Source organism: Loxodonta africana, chromosome 10, assembly GCF_030014295.1.
Source record: "Loxodonta africana isolate mLoxAfr1 chromosome 10, mLoxAfr1.hap2, whole genome shotgun sequence".
NCBI lineage: Eukaryota > Metazoa > Chordata > Mammalia > Proboscidea > Elephantidae > Loxodonta > Loxodonta africana.
The window spans coordinates 71,607,231-71,633,469 of NC_087351.1; the positions used below are offsets into that span (position 1 = coordinate 71,607,231).

General features: G+C 39.9%; 1 protein-coding gene across 1 annotated transcript in view; it reads right to left on the reverse strand.

The window, feature by feature from the left end:
* The window catches only part of CCDC175 (coiled-coil domain containing 175), an 81,237-nt gene extending 57,672 nt beyond the window's left edge, over positions 1-23,565 (reverse strand). Inside the window, exons 1-7 of the mRNA XM_023546215.2 lie at positions 23,516-23,565; positions 23,370-23,476; positions 21,366-21,451; positions 18,180-18,291; positions 9,666-9,801; positions 3,673-3,901; positions 713-835 (exon numbers count right to left, since the gene is read on the reverse strand). Coding sequence (XP_023401983.2) covers positions 713-835; positions 3,673-3,901; positions 9,666-9,801; positions 18,180-18,291; positions 21,366-21,451; positions 23,370-23,476; positions 23,516-23,565 — 843 coding nt within the window. The remainder of the gene's footprint in view (positions 1-712; positions 836-3,672; positions 3,902-9,665; positions 9,802-18,179; positions 18,292-21,365; positions 21,452-23,369; positions 23,477-23,515) is intronic.
* Positions 23,566-26,239: the final 2,674 nt, after the last annotated feature.

A 26,239-nucleotide genomic window follows, 5' to 3' on the forward strand; every position in this document is an offset into this window, starting at 1 on the left:
TGGTGGCATTCAATACAGGTTATCACTTTTTTTTTTTTTAACAGAAGTTCAGAACACTTAAGTATTTTGTAATTTAAATAGACAAATGGTTCTTTTTCCGTATTAATTTTACTGTAACTAGTCTAAGCAGGGAGCCCTCGTGATGCGGTAGTTAAGAGTTCAGCTATTAACCAAAAGTTCGGCAGTTCAAATCCACCGGCCACTCCTTGGAAACCCTGCGAAGGCAGTTGTACTCTGTCCTATAGGGTCACTGTGAGTCAGAATTGACTCCACGGCAACAGGTTTGGGTTTTTCCTTTCTAGTATAAGTGAAAAACCTAAACTCTGTTCTATTCTCAAACACATAAAATTAAGGATTCAGGTCATTTTTTGTTATGTAAAATAAAGCAATCTCATGGAAGTGTTCTGAATATCAATATCTTTGGCTGGTTCTGTATGCATTTTTTTATCAACATTTTCATAGTGTTTTGTCCCATCAATGAAATTTGTACCTAAAAGATTCTAAACTTCTTTCTTTACACCATGTTCCTGGAGAAGAAAAAAACACAACTATACCATAATACTTTAAAGAAAGTGTTAGAAAATATTGGCATGCCAAAAACATTCTCCCAAAATGGCATGGAGATGACTAAAACACCTGCTACCAATTATTTAAGACATTATATCTAGAGGTGCCCAAGTCAGGCTTGAGAGAATATTTTATTCTTTCTTACCACTGTGCTGCTAGTAACTGTTTGTTTCAGTTTTGACATTTCTATAGTTAATTTATTCAATTCTTTCTTCTTCGAAAAAGTCTCCAATCTTTTATGTTCATGGGCTTTTTTTAATTCATCAATCTATAGTAATAAACATAATAAATCAATCAAAACCCTATTGGCACAACAAAGTTTAGGAAACATATTTTTTGTCAAAAGATCTTTTCTGAAACCCATTCAATCTAAGTAAATCAAAAACAATAAAAAAACAGGCTTTGCTTGTTTCGCAACATTATAGGAAAAAGAGTGGTCTTCAAAGGGCCAAACCATAATTAAAAATATGAAATAGTAAACTTATAAGAACAGTAATAATAATAACCAGTAATAACAAAATAAAAGTAAAGGGTCATAGAAAAAGAAGAAGACCCTCAACAAGATGGGCTGACACAGTGGCTGCAACAATGGGCTCGAGCACGACAACGATCACAAGGATGGCACAGGACCAGGCAGTGTTTCATTCTGCTGTACACAGGGTTGCTGAGTCAGAATGAACTCGACGGCACCTAACAACAACAACGTAAAAGCAATTGCCATCACAGCTATTGACTAGTAAAGCATCATAGCAATGGCTTCCAGATTTACAGTATGCTAGTAGATTCGAACCTACCCAGAAGATAGGCCTGGCTATCTGCTTTTGAAAGGTCATGGCCTTGAAAGCTCTATGGTGCAGTCCTGTTCTGAACACATGGGGTTGCCATGAGTTGAGACTGACTCAATGGCAACTAACAACCATAACAACAGCAGATCAGGAGAGTCAAAACAGAAGCAGTGAAGAATTGTCTGGAAAACTAACTTCACATTTTTAATGGGCAACAAAACAGACTAAAGGCAGAGTCCACAAAATAACTGAAGAAAGGGCACCTCACAATTTTGAGCAACTTTTTACCATTTTACCAAGACCAAACATATTCTGATCACTGGTCAGATGCTAGTGAAGTAAGACTCCCTCCTGTCAAAATTAAACACATCCTGGATTTGCCTGGCAAAATGAATGATCAAGAACAAAGTAACTAAGTAGTAAGGCCTGAAAGAGCATATTCAACTCTGTCACACAGCTGTGAAGACATACATCTGGTTGGCTTTTCACCAGAAGTGGCTAATCTCAATGAATGTGATCATTGTCAATGACCTATGTACCAGGGGACAGATGCATATGAAAGAAACTTTGTGATCAATAAATTTTATTGAAAATTGGAATTCTGTGTTCATGCTTTGGTCTACATCTTCTCCTGAAGACTTGCAATTATAGGAATAATATTGGCAAAAAGCATTTTGCTTGTGTGAAAGGGAGATCTTACAGGTGAAGGCTCTCTGACATCAGTAATAGTTTTTCCTTTCTCATAGGAAGTAAATGGAATTAACAGGCTGTGAGCATGGGCTACCATCTGCCTTTAGTGAACAGTGGTGGTGACTGCTTAATATTCATCTACCTCAGTTGGTTTAAGCCAACTGGCACATGGCATTTCCTTGGGATACATTATTGTTCCAGGGGTTGATGTTTGTCTCCACCTGGCCTGATCAGACACAGCGGAGGAGGACTTAGAGTCCATGGTTGGAGAAAGGTTTTCCTTTCGCTCCTTGAATTAGGAAGCAAATAGTCCTATTGTTGTTTGTAGATATCTTGTGACCATAAAGGAAACTAGCCTTAGGATGAATGATGGAGGAGAATTCACTATTCCTGGAGGCTGTCCCATCTCTGAAATTCCTACTGTGTGAGATAATAAATGCCCCTACTATTTAAATCAGGTTGAATCAAGGCTTGTTATTAGCATCTAAAAGTACCTTGCCAGCTACTTCACAACATGCCTGTTATAAAAATGAATAGGACTGGGCAGGTTATCTACACACAGAAAAAACAAACAAAAAACAATAAGTGGCTTTAGTGTAAAATTATTTCTGAAGAGGTAGGCACTCGTAATGATAAAGAAGCTCAGACTTGATTGGAAGTATACATAGCCAAAGGTTTGTCATGGAATCAATGGCCATATGAACGAAATATTCACTACCAGGTTTTATTCCTTTAAATTTCAAATAAAACACAAGAAAGACAATTTAATAAACTTTCTTTTTTTTAATATAGCAGGGTTGTGAGCCTAGTCTGACTTCCTACATTTATAATCTGAGATTATGCCAATTGCACCCATCGAGAGGGCACCATCAGGAGCTCAGCATCAATTCTTATCATGAGCTAGGCCTTCACTGCAGAGGGAGGAAATTGCTGCTGAAAACATCTAATATTGAGACAGCCCTCCCTCTCATGGGGCAACTGAAAGCAGAACAAAGAGGGAACAATCATAAGCCACTCTGATAGTGAGTTTTAATTAACATGGCATAGTAGATAACCCAGCCTTCTCTGCCTCCCTACCCCCACAGGGGCAGAACAGGATGGAGTAGTCACCCAACCATTCTCCTGTCCCCACTTCACTGTCACAAAGTTGCTGGTCTCAAAACATCCTTTTCTCTTTGGGGCCCTGGGCTCTTCCCAGCCCTCTACCGTCTACAGACTTCTCCCCTTGCAGATTCACCTGGTAGGAGCAGTAGGCTCTGGTGGGGCTGGAAACTCTGAATGCCCTGGTCCTCCTCATAGAGACAGTCTTAGAACTGTCAAGGGATCCAGATGAGATGGAGGCAAATTCCTTGTTCTTATAGGGCTGCATCTGAGCAAGGGGCCCACCCCAAAGTTACAAATCCTGTCACTTATATTCTTTTCCATGGCCTGAGATGCAGCTACACAACAAATGTCTCCCTCAAGAGGCTCCAAGTGCCCTTGAGTCACCAGCTCTCTCCCAATCCCTATGCTCACAGAAGATACTGCAGAGAGCACCTGCAAGCCTTCTGGACAAATACATTATTTCCCATTTCCAGTTCCATGTTTTGTTCAGTTCTGCATCTTTTAAAAAATAAATCCTGCCATTTACCTGTATACTCAGTTTTTTTTTTCTTAACAAATATTCTTCTCTATCTTTTTCCATTTTCTCCCTTGCCTCTTCAAGGCATTTTTTTTGCAATTCGATTTCTTCTTTCTCCAAGCTTATCTTGGTATAAGTATCATTTATGTAAATAGTGGCAGCGGCTTTTTTTTCCATCATGTGATTGAGTGACACGATAAACTTTTCATGCTGCTTCATTAATCCCTCTTGCTTTTTACTAGGAGGAAATAATCATTCATGGCATGAAAAAATATGGCTGGTAGGAAAGAAATTTAGTCTTTTTGGTGAGAGAAATCACCTTAAAGCGAGAAATTGTAAAGGATACCTACTCTATAGTTGTGCATGTCGTTGTCTAAACTTGGTTGAGATGAGGACAGAAGGAAACACAAAACAAGTGTCAACCTTGCAATTGCTTTCCACTGCAAAAATATCGCATGGCCCTGCCTCTCCCCACCCATTCCCAAGGACCATGGTAGGGTTCAGATAGTAACTATGGGGTATTTTGGTTTAAAGTATACAATGATTCAAAAAATAGTTTTGACTAGGTTAATGGGATCTGGCCAGATAAGTGTTTTGATACATAGTATTGCCCTATCTGTCTTATCATCCTAACGTAAAGTAGTTAAACCAAAGGAAGATAAACATCCCACGGCACCTCTAGCCAACTTCTGATGTAGGGGGCACAGGAGAAAGCTAGCCTTACTCTGATGACAGAAGTTAGGGGAGGAAGGTGCACTCTAAGGGGGCTGAGTCCATCTTCACAGTTCAGAGGATACTTGAAAGCCAGCGTGAACCCTCTTATCTTCTCCCAGCCACAGCCAAATCTGGGTTCCAGAGGAGACAACCTCACACATATACTATTGGCCATACTCATCATGAGGAAAACTCTAAGATCATGAGAAATATATACCTCAGGGTTAACAACAACAACAAATATATAATAAATATATATATATGGAAACCCTGGTGGCATAGTGGTTAATACAGCTGCTAACCAGGCGCTCCTTGGAAACTCTATGGGGCAGTTCTGCTCTGTCCTGTAGGGTCGCTATGAGTCAGAATCGACTGGACGGCAGTGGGTTTTGGTGGCTATATATATATATATATGTATATATATATTTGGAGAACGGACATCTGGTGCCATTTCTATATTTTCCTTTTTAAAGCCTCCACAATATAAAGGCATTTTTCCATTTCCTAGTGTCCAGGGTTAGACTGTTTCATTCCAGTGATCGTGTGTGAAGGCCCAGAGGAATAGAAACAGGTTGCTGGTGAGTTTAGTTTCCAGAAGTTGAAGTCACAACAGAAATATAATAAAAAGACGCTCGTGATTTGTTTCCTACCTTTAATATGAGAGGCACCTCTGCCAGGGCATGGGGAGCAAGAATACATGGGCCCCAGTGCCTGGTGGGTCCGTCTGGGAGGAACAGAGAAAAGACAGTTGAAAAAGGCAGTGGAGGGAGGAGGAGGCCTCAGCTTGCAGCCTGGGGATGGTCTGTTCTGGTCCCCAGCATGTACAGCTTCATACCTGGGCAGCCTGCAGCTCTGAAGAGGGCCGCCACACCCTGCTTCATGGCTCCATGAGGCAGTGGCTGGGGGATGGGTCAGAGGCTATGGCAAAGGGCTTCTCCTGTCCCCAGCTGCCAGCAAGTCCTGGCCTAGCAGTGTGGGCCCAGGAGAGGGGTCTTCTGGGGATGTACTCATGGAGGAGGTCGTCTAGGATGGGGAGAGTCACACCAGGGCATCTAAGCAGCCAGTCTGTCATGAGGCCTCCCAGTTCTCAGCAAAGTCGTAGTGATCGGTGGGTGTGGGAAAGGAGGCAGGGGTGGCCAGGCTCCCAGTGGAGAACCAGCCTGTTCCCCGATTCATTTAGCTGCCTCCCCACAGCACCCCAGGCAGCAGGGCCCAAAGCTGAATCGGCAAAAGTTGTGTGATATATTTACAACGACAACAACAAAAATAAGTAGCTGCTAAGGCTGTTTATGTACAACCAAACACCTCATGGGATTTGGTTCCTTGGTTTGGAGGTTGAGGGTCATGGTTTCATGGGACATCCCAGTTAACTGGCCTAACAGCATGTTTAGTGCTTCTATTCTACCTCCTAGTTCACTGCCTAGCACCTGGGGTCTTAAAAGCTTGCAAGTGGCCATCAAAAGTACAACAATTGGTCTCCACTGAAAAAAAAAGGAGAGAGACAGAAGCCTGAGATAGAGGCTGAATGAGGGGGTCAGGTAGTGGGTGCTTTGTGGGTCCAGGAGAGGAAGCCTTTTAAGAATGAATCAGCCTGAGGATCAACTTAACGTCACCTCAGGGAAGCATTAAAAAACCAAAATAAATTAAAAAACCTAATTAGGTGTATTACGCTGATTGGAAACTAGAGAGCATCACAGACTGCGTGTGGAACCTAAGGAAAACACATCCAAATAGCTGGAATGAATCCAGCTTTCAAGGACTGTCCAAGAGAGGAGTTGTGATCACCACAATATTCTTTGCCAACACCATAATTCAAAGGCATCAATTAAGATGCCCACATGCTTATATATGTGTTGTTGTTCGGTGCCATTGAGTCAGTTCTGACTCATAGCAACCCTATGTACAATACAATAAAACACTGCTTGGTCCTGTACCATTCACACAATCCTTGTTATGTCTGAGCCCATTGCTGCAGCTACTGTGTCAATCCATTTCATTGAGGGTCTTCCCCTTCTCGCTGACCCCTCTACCTTACCAAGCATGATGTCCTTCTCCAGGGACTGGTCCCTCTTAATAACATATCCAAAGAACGTGAGATGAAGTCTCACCATCCTCACTTCTAAGGAGCATTCTGGCTGTACTTCTTCCAACACAGACTTGTTCCTTCTGGCAGTCCATGGTTTATTCAGTGTTCTTCACCAACACCACAATTCAAAGGCATCAATTCTTCTTCGGTCTTCTTTATTCATTATCCAGCTTTCGCATGCATATGAGGTGATTAAAAATACCACGGCTTGGGTCAGGTACACCTTAGTCCTCAAAGTGAGATCTTTGTTTTTTAACAGTTTATAGAGGTCTTTCGTAGCAGATTTGCCCAATGCAATGTGTTGTTTGATTTCTTGACTGCTGCTTCCATGGGCGTTGATTGTAGATCCAAGTAAAATGAAATCCTTGACAACATCAATATTTTCTCCATTTATCATGATGTTGATTATTGGTCCAGTTGTGAGGATTTTTGTTTCCTTTATGTTGAGGTGTAATTCATTATAGAAGGCTGTAGTCTTTGATCGTCATCAGTAAGTACTTCAAGTCCTCTTCACTTTCAGCAAGCAAGGTTGTGTCATTTGCATATCACAGGTTGTCAATGAATCCTCTTCCAATCCTGATGCTTCATTCTTCTTCATATAGTTCAGCTTCTCGTATTATTTGCTTAGCATACAGATTGAATAAGTATGGTGAAAGGATACAACCCTGACACACCCCTTCCCTGATTTTAAACCAGGAGGTATCTCTTTGTTCTGTTGGAACGACTGCCTCTTGGTCTACATACAGGTTCCACATGAGCACAATCAAATGTACTGGAATTCCCATTCTTCACAATGTTATCCATAATTTGTTGTAATCCACAAGCCTTTGCATAGTCAATAAAATACAGATAAACATCTTTATGGTATTCTCTGCTTTCAGCCAAGGTCCATCTATCATCAGCAATGATATCCTTCATTCCATGTCCTCTTCTGAATCCGACTTGAATTTCTGGCAGTTCCCTATCTATCTATGTATATATATATGTGTGTGTGTATATTATAAATTCTAGAAAGAAGAGTGGAAGGAACAAGTGATCTTTCCATAAAGATTTGTCTTGAGTAAGGGGTTCTCTAAGTGTGGTCAGGGCCAGCAGCACCAGCATCGTCTGGGAACTTGCTAGAAATGCAAAATTTCAGGCCCCATGCAAACTTGAATCAGAAACTCTGGTGTGGCTTGTTCTAACAAGCCCTCCAAGTGTTTCTCATGCATGCTTATGTTTGAGAATCACAGGTCTACTGGGGTGAGATAGTGCTGATGAGCTGATATGCGTATCCAGCCTGGGTATTATCTTCTTGCTATTAATTTAGAAACCAACAGTCTAGTTTATATAGTGGTCTCTGCAACTGTGGCTAATATGCACCACTCACAAATGTGCATGTGAAACGCCAACATTGGTTAGGGTATGCAGTATTTTTCAAGCTGATGAGTTCATGAACTTTCTTTTACACACAGTGTCTCCCAGAACAAGTGCTCTGTGGGGCCTATATTGGTAACCGCATCTCTGGGCCTTGCTGTTGTTGGATTCCTGATGCTTTGATTTCCTGGGTGGCAAGCAACCCTCTGTGATATTATATTTTAACTTCCCAGGATGGTTTTTTTTCTTATGACGAGAGAACTACACTACGGGTTCTTTGAACATTTCTCACTCTGGCAAACCAACATTCTGATATTTATGTCAGCCTTGCAAATTTGCTCACAGTGCTCTCTGAGTTATTCTTCAGGGTTTGTTTTTTCTTCCTTTCTTTCAGAATTTCTCTCTTCCTCTCATGAGCTGGGTAAGTGAAGAGTTGTGATCCCCATTTTACAGATGGAGAAAATGAGGCCCACAGGGGTAGAGTGGCAGCCTAAGGCAACACAGCTCAGGCGTGAAGAGAAGGAAACTAACAGTTCATATCCTGGCTACTGGTGGTCACATACATTGTTTCATTTAATCACAGATAAAATATGGGATCCTCTCTTGGGAACCAAACCCATCCTCAGCCCTTCAGTAGACTGTGACAGAATCTTTTTTTTGTGTGTGTGCTTTAAGTGAAAGTTTACAATTCAAGTCAGTTTCTCATACAAAAACTTACACACACATTATTATGTAACCCTAGCTGCTCTCCCCACAATGTGACAGCATACTCCTTCTCTCCACCCTGTATTTCCTGTGTCCATTCAGTCAGCTCCTGTTCCCCTCTGCCCTCTCATCTTGCCTCCAAACAGGAGCTGCCCACATAGTCTCATGTGTCTACTTGAGCTAAGAAGCATACTCCTCACCACTGTCATTTTATGTCTTATACTCCAGTCTATGTTTGAAGAGTTGGCCTCAGGAATGGTTTTAGTTTTGGGCTAACAGAGAATCTGGAGGCCATGACCTCTGGGATCCCTCCGGTCTCAGTCAGGCCATTAAGTCTGGTCTTTTACTAGAATTTGAGGTCTGTATCCCACTTTTCTCCTGCTCCATCAGGGATTCTCTGTTGTGTTCCCTGTCAGGGCAATCATTGGTGGTAGCCGGCACCATCTAGTTCTGGTCTCAGGCTGATGGAGGTGACAGAATATCTATAAGGAACTAAGCTAGATATAATATATTTCTGATCTGAGACTATATTTACAATACAATAAAATCCAAAAAGCCAAACTCTGCCATCCAGGCGATTCCAACTCCTGGTGACCCAATGTGTTACAGAGTAGAATTGTTTCATAGGGTTTTCTTGGCTGTAATCTTTATGGAAACCGATCAGTAGGCCTTTCTTCCACAGTGCCGCTGGTTAAGTTTGAACTGCCAACCTTTAGGTTAGTAGTCAAGCACAAATTGTGCCACCCAGGGACCTTACAGTACAACAGCCAACAAGATTTCTTGCTTTGGTGGTGGTGGTTTGTAAATTGAATTCTACCATGAAAACTAAAATCACCATAGGCCTCTACCTTAGGGGGTGGCATGCTAGGTGACATGTGATTTACAAATAGTAGTTGCTGCTGGGGAGCTGGGTTGCCTCTGAAATTTCACAGGTCTCCTGTCTGCAATGGTTGAAGATTCTCTGCTCTCCTCCCCAGGCCTCTGGAGCCAACACAAACACTATATCAGCCTGGGTCATCTCCTTCCAAAACTGATCTCCACCTCTCCACTGCCCTGAACCAGTTCAGATCAGAGGGCAAACCCCTAGGACAACACTCCACTCCAGCTCAAATACCGAATGAAAAAAATTTCAAATACTTACCCCAGAGCTTCATTATTTTCTTTCAGCTCAAGTGTTCTCTTCCTCAGAGACTCTATTTCAGAATCAATCCGTGTAATTTTCATATGTAATTCACTTATTTCAAAAAGATTTAATTTCCGAGCATCTCTGACGCATTCTTAAAAGTAGAGATATCACACAATTAATTGAGAAAGCATAATTGTAGACACTGGCTTTTCAAATCATAAAAAAATTAAATCATCTCCTGAAATATTGTCTTTATTATGGTCTAGTCAGACACCTCTTACTCATCACCTTGGATCCTCTCAATCTCACTTATCAATTTTTCTCTTGTTTCAGCTGCTGCTATGGTGATCAGCTTTCTATGGGCTGGAACAACTTCACACAGGAGCAGACTGATAGCACCCGGTTCCTGACTGTTCCATGCACTTCTCGGCTCCCGGCCTAGGAAGACCCAGCTGCCTCTACCATGGAACTTCTTTAGACAACCCACACCCATGCATGTGTAAACTGGAAGTGTGGCAGGCTGGGCAGACAGTCGATCGTTGGTAGACAGGATCCAATGCATAAATATTTCTCCCTTTTCTCACACTGATGGATGGTCCTGTGAAGAGCCCACAGTGTGTCTTGGGAGCACAGTCTCGTAATCGATATGGTACATTTAGCATGGCCAATATCATAAGGCATTCTCATATTGGCTCTCCCTTTTCCCTTTCTTTTGTCTCCTTATCCTGCCCTTCTGCTCTTTCGGTGGCACTCCTTAATACAAAAAATAGTACAAAAGCCATTGCCACAAGATTTGCTTTCTGAGGAATTCAGTGTATTAAAGAACTAATTATTTATCAATAAATAACAAATTAGTGTAATCACATAAGACTTCAGAGGACACTGCAGTGTATGACAGATAGAGGGTCAGTATAAATGAACTTTTGAACATTGTTCAGAAAGGTCTGGGCCACCTATTTCTATATAACAAATTCCATAGAAACTATCTGGTAGCTGCCCTGAGACAGCTAGGCTATTTTTTCTAGTTCTTCTAGGCTATTAATTAAATTGTTCATAATATCAGGGCTTTGGGCCTCAAATATACATATGCATCACCTGAGGATCTTGTTGAAATGCAGGTTCTATACAGTGGGTCTGGGGTGGGCCCGAGAGAGCATATCTAATAAGCTCTCAGGTCAAGCTGATACTGTTGGTCCAAGGATCACCTTTTAGTAGCAAAATTTTGTATCATAAAACTAAACCGATTTACTCGTTTAAACATTCAGTGTGCATCAAGAACCTTATAAGCTAATATGGTATTTTTTTTCCTTCAAAAATGTTTTTATTAGAAAAGTAATATAATCTGGAAAATAAAGGAAAGCAACCAAAGAAAATAAAAACACGCATAATTCTGCCTTTGGTGCATATCCTTCTGAGTTTTTACTATTTCTATGTACATTATGTTTTTTTTTTTTTTTCTAGTGTACATTATGTACATAGAAATAAATACTTTATTGTATTTTCTCTGTGAAACTAGACACCAAGCATATTGTTTTATTATCCACTATTATCAGTCAAGATCCAATTAAACCAAAAACAAACAAACAAACCATTGCTGTCCAGTCGATTCGGACTCATAGCTACCCAATGCAACAGAGTAGAACTGCCCCCTAGGGTTCCCAAGGAGTGGCTGGTGGGTTTGAATCGCTGGCCTTTTGGTTAGCAGCCAAGCTCTTAACCACTGTGCCACCAGGGTTCTAAGATCCAATTAGGAGACAGAAATCTCACAGTAAATTGAACAAGGAACATTTAATACAAAGAATTTTTAGCTATCACAGGGTTGGAATAATGAGGAATTGTATGATAAGTAAAAGAAGAAAACTCTAAATTTTAAATACAGAGAGCAGGAAGAAGAAACAGCCACTATCCCTGGAGCTAAGATACGAGTGCTCAGGGAAGAATCCCAGGGCTAAGATCCAGACTTTGTTGGAGAGGGCTGTGGCTCACTGGATGGCAAAGAAGTTGTTAAGGTGCTTCAGTGGTTCTCCCTCGGGGCATTGGGGGAATCTGCTCACAAGGAGCTACCATGCCTCAGAGCTCACTACAGAACCACCCAAAGGGGTGCTGCGGAAGTTGTTTAAGGGGAGGTGCTTCACTAGAGGCACTCTACCATGATACTGCCCAAGGGGATACTGGGGGAAGCTGCTGAGCATTGCAGACTGCTGTGTGCTACACAGGCTGGCACTGGAGAAGTCAAATGCCCTGCAACAGTGTGCTAAATGCAGCACACTGGAACCAGTAGGGGAACCCCTTCCTTCTCCGGTATCTCTTCAGTGGTCTCTACTGACAAAGTTTAACATTATGCCAGCTGGCAAGAGAAGAAATTTGCAGGGTCCCGCTCTATTATCACAAAGCAGACAATGAAGTGTAGGTTTGGAGCTGAGAGACAACAAATAGATAACCAGAACATCTACTTAAGTTTTTTTGTTGTTGTTGTTTTAAAAAGAGCACTGTTTTAAGGTTGGGCTTTCTGGGAAACATATTCTAAAATTTGGGTGCAGGAAATTTTTGTCTACTGTTCTCAGAAACATCTCCTGTGAAAATAAAAGTGAAGGAGGACTGGGTAGAGGGAGAAGTTGAACTGTGATGAACTTTGGAATTGGAATGACAATTCAGCATTGTTCTATATTGAGGCAAGGGAGCCAGGTCTTTGTATCCCCACATTGACCAAACACACTGTATATTAACTGCATCTTGGGAGGAGATGTAACCTGAGGTGAAGTTTCTCTCTTTTGTCAAGGGCAATTCCTGGGGAGGTACTCAGCTGTGAGACTCAGCCAATACTCCTGGAAGCTAGGGAAATGAGTGACTTGGTCCTGAAGGAGAATCTGGGCAGTGTAAACTTATGGAAAAGTATATAAATCTTAAGTGTACAGCTCAATGAATTATAACACCCACTAACCACCACCCAGGTCAAGAAAAGAAAATATTATCAGCACCTCAGAAGTTTCTTTGGTATCCCCTCTTCCTACAACTACCTTCTTAACACATAAATTTGACCATTTTTAAATTTCATAGAAATGGAATCATGCAGTATGTATTCTTTTGAATGTGACTTTTTGTTCAATGAGATTAATTCATACTATTATGTGAAATTGTACTTTGTTCATTTTCATTGATGTATAGTAACCTATCATATAAATATCCCATTAATGTGTTTTTTTCATTTGACTTTTGAAGGGCATTTGAGTTGTTTCTGATTTTGGCTATTAAGAGTATTGCTGTTATGTCTTCTGATATGTATGTGCATGCATTTTTTTTGGGTCTATACTTAGGAGTGAAATTGCTGTGTCTTGGGTATTTTGACATTCCATTTTAATAGATAATGTCATAGAGTTTCCAAATGATTTTCCCAACTTATACTTCCACCAATAGTGTTGAGATTTCCTGCTGCTTTATATCCTTGTCAACAATTGGAATTGTTAGTTTTTACTTTTAGGCAGTCTGCTGGATATGTAGTGATAAGAGAAAACTGTGAGAACTGGAATTCCATGGGACTGCCCTGTTTTTCCAGGTCTTGCAAGTTTTCCGCCTTTGACAGGGTTCGGTCTTACCACTTTTCTATCACTCCCTATTAATGGAAAATATTTGAGTTTTCCGTCTCTGACAGGCTTCCACCTTACAAAATTTCCATCTTTCATAGGTTTTATGATGTATTATTTTGTTGGTAATTTGCATAGCTTGTTTACTAATGAGATTCAGCATTGTTTCATTAAAAAAAAATGTGCATGCTGCATAGTTATTTAATTTCATCTTTTGTGAATTGCCTTTTCAATTCTCTTGCTAATTTTCTACTGTGTTGTCTGTTTTTTTCTTAATGACTTTTAGAGTTCTTTATATTTAAAAAAAAAAAAAGTCCTGAATTGGTAATATGTGTTACAGAAATTATCTCCCATTCAGTAGCTTGATTTTTTTACTCTCTTAATTATGTCTTTCAAAGGAAAAATTCTTAATTTTAAAGTAGTCCAATCTATCAATATTTTCATTTATGATTAGTGCTTACAATGTCCTGTTTAAGAAATCTTGAGTTCTGGGAAATTGCAGCATGAGCAGGTCTAACATCCCAGCACTCTCACATAAGCACCAAAACAATGCAACTAGAAATATGTAACCTCAACTCTATAAGAACTCTGAAAAAGTAGACAGAGGATTGCAACAACGGCCACAAACTAGAACAAGAAAAAGGTGACCTTTAAATGGTAGAAAAACCTTTTTCTACTGTCCTGTTCCACCTCCTCCATGGTGTAGCAGCTGGGCAGCTGCAGTAGAGCCAAACCACGGTTTCTGTTCACAAAAAAGGGGCTCCGAAGCAAATAGACTTTGCTGGTGGACTCTTCACTGTGTCTATTCTGATGTGTTTGGGAGATGCCTGAAGGACTAAACCCTTGGTCTGGCCTGAATTGGAACTTTTGCAGGGAGGAGGATAAAAGCATAATCAAATATTGAAGGCTGTGCCTGCCTAAGAGTTTCTTGCAGAAATTAGCAATTGCAAAAGCACTGTATATACAGGGGAATTGAGAAAGATAACACACTGTAATTTTCTAATATGCCAGATTCAACACAGTGTACAAAGAAACTGGAAATGATGGCCCATTCAAAAGAATAAGATGAAGGAAGAGAAACTGTCTCTATGGAAGCCCACAATAATAGACAGATTAAAAAACCAAAAACCTGTTGCCGTTGAGTCGATTCCAACTCATAGCGACCCTATAGGACAGAGTAGAACTGCCCCATAGAGTTTCCAAGGAGCACCTGGTGGAGCTGACCTTTAGGTCAGCAGCCATAGCACTTAACGACTATGCCACTAGGGTTTCCAATAGACAGATTAGAAGACTATAAAACAACAGTATTAAACATACTCACAGAACTAAAGGAGAACATAGACAAAGAACTAAAGTAATCAGGAAAATGATACATGAACAAAATGACAACATCAATAAGGAGATAGGTGCTATAAAAATGAACCAAACAGAAGTACTGGAGGTGAAAAATACAATAAGTGAAATGAAAAACTCAATGGATGGACTCAGCAGATTTGAGCTGGCAGAAGAAGAATCTGTAAAACAATAGCGACTACTGAGGCTGAAGAGCAAAAAGAAAAAAGGATCAAGAAAGTTGAGTAAAGTCTAATGGAACTGTCAGCCACTATCGAGGGAACTAACATGTACATCACAGGAATCCCAGAGTGAAAAGAGAGAGAAAGGAACAGAAAGACTATTTGAGGAAATAATGGCAGAAAACTTAAATCTGATGAAGGACATGAATCTACAAATCCAAAAAGCTCAACCAACTCCAAGTAGGATAAACCCAAAGAGATCCACACAGAGATACATTATAATCGAACTCTCAAAAATCAAAGAGAATCCTGAAAGCATCAAGAGAGAAACTAACTGAACTGATCCTTAATAAGATTAAATCCCAATTTCTCCTCAGAAATCTTGGAAACCAGAAGGCAGTGGAATGACATATTTAAAAAGCTAAAATAAAATAACTGTCAACCAAGAATTCTATATCTAGCAAAACTGCCATTCAAGAATGAGGGCAAAATTAAAACATTCCCAGAGAAACAAAATCTGAGGGAGTTTGTGATAACTAGACCTGCACTGCAAGAAATGTTAAAGCTCTTCAGATATAGAACTGAAAGAGCACTAGACAATAACTCAAAGATGTAACTCAAAGATGTATGTAGAGGGGGAAAAAAAGATCCCTAATAAAAATAATCTCATGGGAAAAATGTAAGGGCCAGATCTGTGGTATTTTGGTTTGTAACTTTAGTAGTTATGTCCTACTTGATTCCAAAAGACAAATACATAAAATATAATTATAAATTTATGTTATTGAGCACATGATGTATAAAGATGTAATTTTATCAAAACTAGCATATAAGGGGGGAAAGAGAGGTATAAGAATAGAGTTTTTGTATGCTACTGAAGTTAAGTTGGTATTAATTTAGACTAAACCCATTGCCATCAAGTCAATTCCAACTCATAGAAATCCTATAGGACAGAGTAGAAATGCCCCATAGAGTTTCCAAAGAGCACCTGGTGGATTCGAACTGCTGACATTTTGGTTAGCTGCCATAGCTCTTAGCCACTACACTATCAGACTAGGTAGTTATAAATTGGAAACCCTGGTTGTATAGTGGTTAAGAGCTATGACTGCTAACCAAAAGGTCAACAATTCAAATCCACCAGGTGCTCCTTGGAAGCTCTATGGGGCAGTTCTACTCTGCCCTATAGGGTTGCTATGAATCAGAATCAACTCAATATCAACAAGTTTGGGTTTTTTTTTTTTGGTTTTTAGTTATAAACTTAAGATGTTACACCTAACCCTCATGAAAATCACAAAGAAAATATCTAAAAAATATACAAAGAAAGGAAGGACAAGGGAATCAAAATGGTTCAGTGCAAAAAATCAACTAAAAACAAATGATGACAATATTGGAGAAAATGAGGGACAAAGAAGGCATAAGACACACACACAAAAACAAAGAACAAAATGGCAGAAGTTCTTCTGTATTGATAATTACTTTAAATGTAAATGAATTAAACTCTCTAATCAAAAGGCAGAGAGTGGAAGAATAGACTAACAAACAAACAAACAAAAACTATATACCATCTACAAGAGTCACATCTTAGTCCCAAAGACACAAATAGATTAAAGGTGAAAGAATGGAAACCATTCCTTATAAACAGAAACCAAAAGAGGGCTGGGGTAGCCATACTGATATCAGACAAAGATTTTAAATCAAAATCTAAGGGACAAAGAAGGACATCATAAATTGATAAAAGGGTCAATTCAGGAAGAAGATATAACAATCATAAATATATATGCACCTAACATTAGAGCCCCAAAATACATGAAGGAAATGTTGACAGAACTGAAGGGAGAAATAGACAGTTTGACAATAACAGCTGGAGACTTCAAAACACCACTTTCGATAATGACAGAATATCTAGAAAAATATCAATAATGAAATAGAAAATTTGGACAACACTAAGCCAACCAGACCTGACCGACATATACCGACTACTCAACAGCACAATACACATTCTTCCCCAGTGCATGTGAATTGTTCTCCAGGATAGACCACATGCTAGGTAACAAAATATGTCACAAAATGTAAAAAGACTGAAATCATGTCAAGTACCTTCTCCAATCTCGATGAAATGAGACTAAAAATTAGTAACAGATAGAAAAATGGTTACTGGGGCAAGTGGGAGGGGGAAAGGAGGATTTATTGCTTACGTGGTACTGAGTTTCTGCTAAGGATGATAAAAAATTTGGAAATGGATAGTGGTGATGATTGCTCAACATGAACATAATATCACTAAATTCTACATGCAAAAAGTGTTGAAATAGCAAATGTTCTGCTATACATAAATTTCACCACAATTAAAAAAAAAACTGCAAATAAAATCTTTCCCTTCTCCAAGGACATGAAGATATTTTGCATTATCTTCTAAAATTATTTTCAAAAATTTTATGTTTCACATTTAGACCTAAACTTCACCTGGAATAAAATTGTTGTGTGTGGTAGAGGTAAGGGTTCCTTTTCATTTATTTTTTATATGTATGTATCCAACTGGGTCAGAACTATTTATTCACACAACTATCCTTTCTCTACTGCTTTATAGAGCCATCTTTATCATAAATTAAATATTCATATATAAATGGGACTGTTTCTGAATTCTCTATTCTGTTCCATCCAGCTGTTTGTCTGTACTTGCACCAAAATCACAGTGCCTTACTACCGCAGCTATGTAATAAATCTTATCTTGAATGTAATACCTCTCACTTTCTTCATCATTTTCAAGATTGTTAAGACATTTGGCCCTATATATTTTTGAGATTGTCTTTACATTTGGCCCTTTATATTTCCATGTACATTTCAGAATCATTTCCCACAAAATAACCTGCTGGGATTTTGAATTGGTACATTAAATCAAAAGGTCAATTTGTAGAGAATTGACATCTTTATAATATTGAGTTTCCCACCTTATAAACATGTTACATCCTACCATTTATCTCGGTCTTCTTTAATCTCTGTCGACAATGTTTCACAGATTTCTGTTCACAGGTCTTTTATGTCTACCTTTAGATTTATTCCTAGGTTTTCGTAAATCCAAAATAAATAACACCATTCTTACAATATGTTCTCTTAATGTTTGAAAGAATTCACACGCACCAGTGAAGTCACCTAGCTTTACAGTTTAGGCTGGACAAGCTGCATAATTTAATTGAATAGATATTAGTCTATTTAGAAATAAAATTATATAAATTCAAGGTATATATATATATGTGTGTGTGTGTATGTTATTTTCACTTCTAAGAGAAAATCATTTCAGATCTCAGTGTGTTTCTGTTGTGCCCTCTTTCTTGCTATATTTAGACCATGTGATAACTATTAAACTTACCTTGTTACAAGTACTTGGCTCTATTTTCTTATAAGATAAACTAAATTCTTACAGTCAGTAACCTCAAAAGTACCTTCCAGTTCCATGTTAAAGCAACTGGGAAGAGTTTCCAATAGAAAATACAGCCTGCTGAGTTCCATGGATTCAATTTCTAGAAGATCAATTGTGGACTTTCTCATTTCTTCCTGAAAATTTAAATTGCATTTTTTTTTTAAGTTAAGACACTAAAATAATATTTATTTCCTAAACAACTCCCTGTAAATGTTTTCAGAGGTCAAAGTTTGATTTTTACAAAACATCTTCAGCCATTATTTCTATTTGAAGCAGAAAATGGAGAAAGTGCTCCTCAGTCAGTGTTTAATAATACCATAAATAATTTATGGTATTATTCCTAATTTATCTTTCAGTGTCTACTGATTTTCTTCTGCTCAGAATTAATCTTTTCCCTATGTGGATATGTTTCTCATATGCACTTTCGATCAATTTAAAAGGAAAGACTCCAATAAAAAGGATAACCTTGAGAAAGAAATCTACTTAATTAAAAAATGGAAATTGCCTATAAAAATATGCCTAAGGCTGTAGTGGTTAAGTGCTACGGCTGCTAACCAAAGGGTCGGCAGTTCAAATCTGCCAGGCGCTCCTTGGAAACTCTGTGGGGGAGTTCTACTCTGTCCTATAGGGTCGCTATGAGTTGGAATCGACTCGACGGCACTAGGTTTTTTTAAGTATAAAAAGGACAGTGGTTCTCTTACATATACCTTATCTACACCTACAAAACCAAACAAAATAGTTAAATAGGGCTATTTTTTTTTTAAAGGTGGGGCTAATTTACAAAAGAAGAAATTATTCAAAAATCAGTTAGAGGAAAAAATAGATAAATCATCTTTTAAATAAATGGTTAGAATGGCTACCCCCACATGTCTGTCAGTTTGTCATACTGTGGGGGCTTGTGTGTTGCTGTGATGCTGGAAGCTATGCCACCGGTATTCAGGTACCAGCAGGGTCACCCATGGCGGACAGGTTTCAGCTGAGCTTCCAGACTAAGACAGACTAGGAAGAAGTACTTGGCGGTCTACTTCTGAAAAGAATTAGCCAGTGAAAATCTTAGGAAGCAAGGAAATCTTAGAAGCAAGGATGGTGAGACTGTGTCTTACATACTTTGGACATGTTGTCAGGAGGGATCAGTCCCTGGAAAAGGACATCATGCTTGGTAAAATACAGGGTCAGTGGAAAAGAGAAAGACCCTCAACGAGATGGATTGACACAGTGGCTGCAACAATGGGCTGAAGCATAACAACGATTGTGATCTTGGTACAGGACTAGGCAGTGATTTGTTCTGCTGTACATAGGGTCGCTATGAGTCAGAACCGACTCGACGGCACCTAACCATAACAACATCTACAGCTATTTTATGACCTGAACATTCATATATATATAGCATGATCACTTTTCTGTAAAAATATAATTCAATATTTGGATCACCTGAAAATGGAAAGGATATTCTTCAAAGAGTTAATTGTAATTATTTTGGGAATGGATAGTAGGATGGTTGTGGAACATAAAAACCGAAAGCCAAACCCATTGTTGTGTCAATTCTGACTCATAGTGACCCTATGAGTCAGAATCACTCTTCAGCAACAGGTATGGTTTTTGGTTTTCAGGACAGAGTAGAACTGCCCATAGGGTTTCTGCTCTCACATCTTTCTCCTGTGGTTGGTGGGTCTGAACCACCAACCTTTTAGTTAGCAGCCAAGCACTTAGCCACTGTGCCACCAGGGCTCCTTTGTGTAATATGGTGAACATAATTAATGTCACTAAATGCTACAAGTAAAAAAGTGTTAAAATGGTTATAATGATGAGATCATGGTTTTCACTTTCTCCTTTTTGCATATCTATTTTTTCCCTAAATCTTCTAGAGTAAACATGTATTACTTTTATAATAGTGAAATTTATTACTTTAAAAACTGAAGGAGAGATTTATCTCTGCTATTTAAGAGATTTCACAGCTCAGATATTAAACGGAACCACCCTGGATAATTAGCCATAACAAATGTTTTGGCCCCTTCAAGTCCTGAAGAAAAAGCATAATTAAAAGAACAAACAAGGGGAAAAGTTTTCCATAGGACCACAGTGTGGTACTATACATAAAAACCTTGTGTTTACATATATGCATTAAATTAAGTGGGACAGGGAAGTATAATTATGTGGTAAGTATGTATATATGTATATGTATATATAAAATTATAAAATAACGAAATTAATTTTCGTCATCAGTTTGTAAGCTCAAACTCATTTTCTTTAGTGCCATATCTCTACATTTTCAGATATTTGTACTGTAGTAGGTTCTTATTCAATATTTTTTAAATCAAATGAAAAGCCTTCACAGTTCTGACTGTTCTGGGGAAAGCACTGTAAACATCATTCTGGGCTAAACAGAGCCAGTTCTGTGACCCTTCAGGAGGAAATTCTTTAACTATTTCTTCAATGCCTCTTTTATAAGGGCCAGGTTAGTACAATTGTAAAAGTTTTGTTTGTTTGTTTTCATCGAACAGCACTGTCTACTTCAATGGACTAGGTGCCAAAAAATCTTTCACCAGTTATGTAGGGAATTGCTTATAGAAAACCCAGTTAGCAGACACCATGCATTCACTTTATTCCAGAGCTTGTCTGCTTATTCACTGTTTGTTGTTAAGTAACGTTTATACAGTGATGTCTCAAGCATTTGCCCATGTGGTCCACTCCTTAACTAAGCTCTTCCATCACCAGTATTGCTTCTCCTGCGTGGACTTGGCCTCACCCATGGCACAGGTCCAGAATTCAGTTTTCTGAATGAAAAATAAGCAAAAATCTATGGTTGATTGACACTGATGCAAATGCTTAGTAAACTGAGAGGAAATACTTTTAAATTGAAGGTATTTTCCCTATTTATTTCTTTAAGTACATCGAACAGAAAAAAACCAAAACCAAACCCGCTGCTGCAGTGTCCGTTCCAACTCAGGATGACCCTGTGTGTCACAGAATGAACTGACTTCCCTGGGGTTTTCTTGGCTGTCATCTTTGTGAAAGCAGATCACCAGGCTTTGCTTTTGGGGCACCACTGGGTGGGCTCAAACTGCCAACCTTTTGGTTAGTAGCCGAGAGCAAACTGTTTGTGCCACTCAGGGACCCTCACCTTGAACAGAGTTGGTGCTAAATTAAAGTTTGATGGCAGAATACATGGAATTTGGGGGGAAAAAAGCTCTTAAATATAATACTATACCAATTTCTTAACAGCTACAGCAATGTCCATCAGAAAGGTCCTAGCGTCTTCATTGCATTTAAAACAGTCACTTTTCAGCGATTTTTCTTAAAAAAAAAGGAAAAATAAAATCTCATATTCATCTGTCCAAATCAAGAGTTCAAGACTAGCTCTATCACTGACATGACTTTGGATACATGGGAATAATTTAGTCTCTGCAGGTGTCAACATTCTTTATGATAATACTTGTCCAAGACTATCTCACAAGAACTGTGACATTAAATTCCTTTATCCAAAAAGGAAAAAAAGAAAGTATACCAAATTAACAGTAATATTTGAGATCTAGCTCAAACGCTTACTCAGCTGGAAGTTACACCTTCTATTTCTGGATTTCTGTAGTATTTTACATGAACCTCTTTTGTGCTTGTTACTCCCCATTTTATGGTATTCTAACTTAGGTACATATTCTATGATCCTTGGAAGCAAACTCCTCTTAATATTCATCTTTGCATCTCTCATGGTACAAAGAAGGGATCTATACAGGATAAGGAAACAATTAATAAATATTTATGAAAGGGATAAATATAACATGCCTATTTTTTTTTATAATGTAGGTCTGATTAAGGATAGATCCACATATATATCAAAGTCATGCCATTTCTTTAAGGTCACAGAGCTGATCAGTGGTGGAGTTTGGATTCAAGTGGTAATGATTCCAGGCTCCATGCCCTTAACAGTCATACCCACCACTTGGAAGAGTAAATAGAAATTTCTGTCTTCTGTTTCAGGGAACTTGGTCTCTCCTCAATAAACTAAGCTCTCAAATCAGTTCCTGAGTTTGTGAGTGAGTGTGTGTTAGAGAAAGACAGGCATTGCAAGTTATCCCCTTCCCCCCCGTTTTTTTTATGAAATAAATGACCACAAACTTGTCTCTGCTTGCAGATGGGCTGAAGAGCTCATATTCAGGCCAGGAAGACTTAATGAAGTTTTCCCCTATGAAAAACTTTCTGCAGCTCCAAAAATTATTAGCTCAAAAAAAAAAAAGTATTTGTGCATAAACACTGGAGTTGAATGGACATGCCGATCTAGAGATCAGTTGCAAAGAATTCAAGACTAGCTCTATCATTCACAGTGACCTTGGATACACACGAATAATTTAGCCTCCTTAGGGGTCAACATTCTTTATGATAATACTTGTCAAACCTATCTCACAATAGTTGTGACATTAAATTAGTTCATCTAAAAAGGAAAAAAGAACCTCTGCCAAATTAACAGTACTATTATAATAAAAATCAGTAAGATTATCTTTAAATAGTGAAACAATGAGATGCCTTGTTGTTCGGTCTAAATGTTTTTTGATCTGAACGAGAAATGCCCTTTCTTGGAATATGTTTTACCCTAAACTTAGGTAACTTAATTACAAGCTCAGCTCTTTAACTGAGAAAGTATTTTAACTTGGCCCTACCCAAGATCATTTTCTGTTCACATCTCCGAAACATCCTTCTCTAGGTAACAGTGCATCAGGAGCTAATTTCCCTTGCCTAAATAGACTCGACGGCACTGGGTTTTCTGTTTTAATATAACAGGAGCCTCTTATACACACCTTTTCCTATTTGTGTGTTAAACTCCCCACTTTTCACTGGCAAAATGTTGGAGGAAACTAACTTGCAAAGGAAAGGCGGGAAGGGACAAGCGGAAATCCAATGCACAATCTAAAGGCAAGTGCGTAGACCTGCTGTGGGCAACAGGCAAGACAGAGGGGAAGGGCAGTGGCCTGGGGATCCGGAACCTGTCACCAGCTACTAGTCTGAGCTGGGCCGAGTCACTCGAGCTTCACTAGGGTAGGAAAGCCTGGGCACTTGGGGCTCCCCTTATCCCCCAGCCTCCGAGGTGCGGCGGAGGCTCTGCTTAGGCCAGAGGTTCTCTGGGCTCCGGGAGGAGGATCTCCGCTGAGGGTTCCCGCTGAGGGCCGCCTCGGCGCCTCCTCCGTGGGGACGTCCCTCTCGGCGCCCGCAAGCCTCTCACCTACTACAAAGAGCTGCTCCAGCGCGGCCGACGCAACCGAGGAACCCAGGGAGGAGGGGAAGGTGAATAGCTCCAGGGAGGGGCCGGTGGAGACGCTAGCCGCCCGCCTGGTCCTCTCGGCGATCAACCGCTCAGTGGCTGTCAGCAGCACCTTGTCGCGGACCCCCACCTCAGCGGCGCAGGGGCTCAGTGCCATCTCGCTGTTCTGGCGCGGCGCCCAGGCAGCCAGAGCTACGGCGGCCGGTTGCCACAGGCAACGGACTCTCCTAGGCCCCGGGCGCCCCCTGGCGGCGCGCACTGGGTACCTCGGCACTTCTCCTTTGACTTTATCCACTGATATTGAGTGGCCCTAGAAGGGTGGAATCCCTCTTAGCTGTCCTCTCCTCTTTGGCATTCCCCCTTCTTTAGTTCATACCTTGTGCTTTTTTCATAGACCACTGAAATCAATAATGATCACCCTTTGAACATGTCTCTGTGGTAGGTACTGCAGGAAGGGCTTTGTATACAGTAGCTTACTTAATCTTCACAACAACTTTGTGGGGTAGGAATCCCCCCACCCACCCCCGCCGCCGTTTTCCATTTTTATGGAGCCCTGGTGGTGCAATGGTTAAAGAGCTTGAGTGCTAACCAGAAGATTGGCAGTTCGAATCCACTAGCCACTCTTTGGAAACTCTCCTTGGGGCAGTTCCACCCTGTCCCAAAGGGTCGCTATGAATCAGAATGGACTCAACTGCAACATGTGTTTTGGGCGGTTTGGTGGCACAGTGGTTCAGAGCTTCTCTGCTAACCAAGAAAGGGTGGCAGTTGGAATCCACTAGCCGCTCCTTGGAAACCCTGTGGGGCAGTTCTGCTCTGTGCTATAGGATCGTATGAGTTGGAATTCACTCTAGGGCAACAGGTTCCATTTTCACAGAGGAGGAACTGAGGCTGGGACGACTAATTGAACTGCCCAAGGTAACAGGAGGATGCATTTAGAGTTAAGGCGGAGTCTTTATAAACCTTTCCACTATGCTACAAAACACGTCTTAGTACACTTTCAGAGCTTTCCCTCTCTCTGCTCTATCACTGATCACATTTTGCCTTGAATTGTAGTGATTTTCCTCTGCGTTTGCCTATCTTCCGGTCAGACTGTGAACTCTTTGAAGGCAGGATTGGGTATTGTTTACTTTTCTCTGTCTCTCCAAAAGCCAGCACAGCCTCAGGCTCAGACTGAGCGTGACTGTTGCCTTTCTCCTCTGTCTGGTTTTAGAGTGGAAGCAGTGGTTTAGCCCTCCCCTTCTTAACTTTTCTTTGTAAATGGTGAAATTGAAATCAGAGTAATAATAGCGAGAACGGTAGTTATCAGTTGTTGAATACTTACTATGTCCCAGGCACTGGTCTAAGTACTTTACCTACGATAACTCATTTAACCCTCATAAACCACCCTTTGAGGATGCTGAACTGGTGTCCTGAATCTCTATGATACAGTATCTTGGAGGGAATCCAGCACATTGATAATTGAGCTAGTTCTAGAATCAGGCTTATTCTGCCAGAGTGAGCCATGTCCTGGTCTTGGACATGGAGACCCCTCCTGGGTCTCCTCTTGTGCTGGATTTGGTCTATTGCTATTCAGGTCCATTCCTGACCTTCTGTGTGCTCCTCTATGGTAGGGGCTAGAAGCCTGAAAATTACATTTCCCAAACTCTCTTGCCAGCTAGTTTCCAGTTAAGTTCTGCTGATGGGAGACCTTGGTGGGAGATCAAAATGCAAAGACATGATTCTGTTTCTGCCAGTGCCAGCTTCAAGCCACCACAGGTGACTGCAGGTTCCAGCAGTTTTGGTGGCTCCAGACGGGGCTGCAGTGGGAATAGTTCCTATTAGCAGGAGTGGGAGAGTATGCCTCCAGCAGTCTTCTGCTGCTGAGTGCTAAGTGTGAGGACATGGGCATTGTAAAGGAGTTGGAGTAGCTTTCTGATCTCTGGGATCACCTTTACCTAAATGCCCCTTTGGCTCCTATAGCCCTCTTAACCCATTTCCTATGTTAAATTCCTCTCTTCCTGAAATATCAAGACTGGACCATCCTTCTCAAGACAACCTTTAAGCTGCCACCAGCAACCATCTTCCCATTTGGATCACATTGCTCTCCATTTTCTATGATTGAAGGTCAATCCTTGTTATAGGTTTTCTGACCCTAATCTTTTCTTTTCCCTGAACATGCTTTGTGAGATGTTTCCAGCCTATACCATATCTGATTGTTCCTTCTACATGGGATGCCCTTATCAAAATCCAACCCATCCTTTTCATAGGAACTTTACTATTTCCAAATTGGCAAACTGTGCCAACAACATGAGCAGGCACTTCATAAAAGAAAAAATATTTCCAAGAAAGACATGAAAGGATGTTTAACCTCATTATCAGTCTAAAAAAAAATATAATGTATCAGTTTTCCTAATCATAATATTAAGAATAAAAAGAATAATAATTCAAAGTGTTAACACTTGGGGTATGAATTACTGTACCCTGTCTGGAGAACAATTTGAAGATATGCATAAGGAGTCTTAGCATAGATTAACACTTCTAGGAATTGTTCTTAAAGAAATAATGAGAAGTGTGCCCAAGGGCATAGGACATAGTATAAAGTTGGTTATTGCCGTTGTATTTTAAATAATGAAAAATTATAAGCAGCCAAAATGAGCTTGTTATGATTTGAATTATGTCCACCAAAAAGATATATTGAAGTCCTAACCTCTGGTACCTGTGAATGTAAGCTTATTTGGAAATAGGATCTTTGCAGATGTAATTAGTTAACATGAAATCATTCTGAGTAGGGTGGGCCCTAATCCAACATGACTGATGACTTTATAAAAAGAGGAGAAGAGATACAGACACAG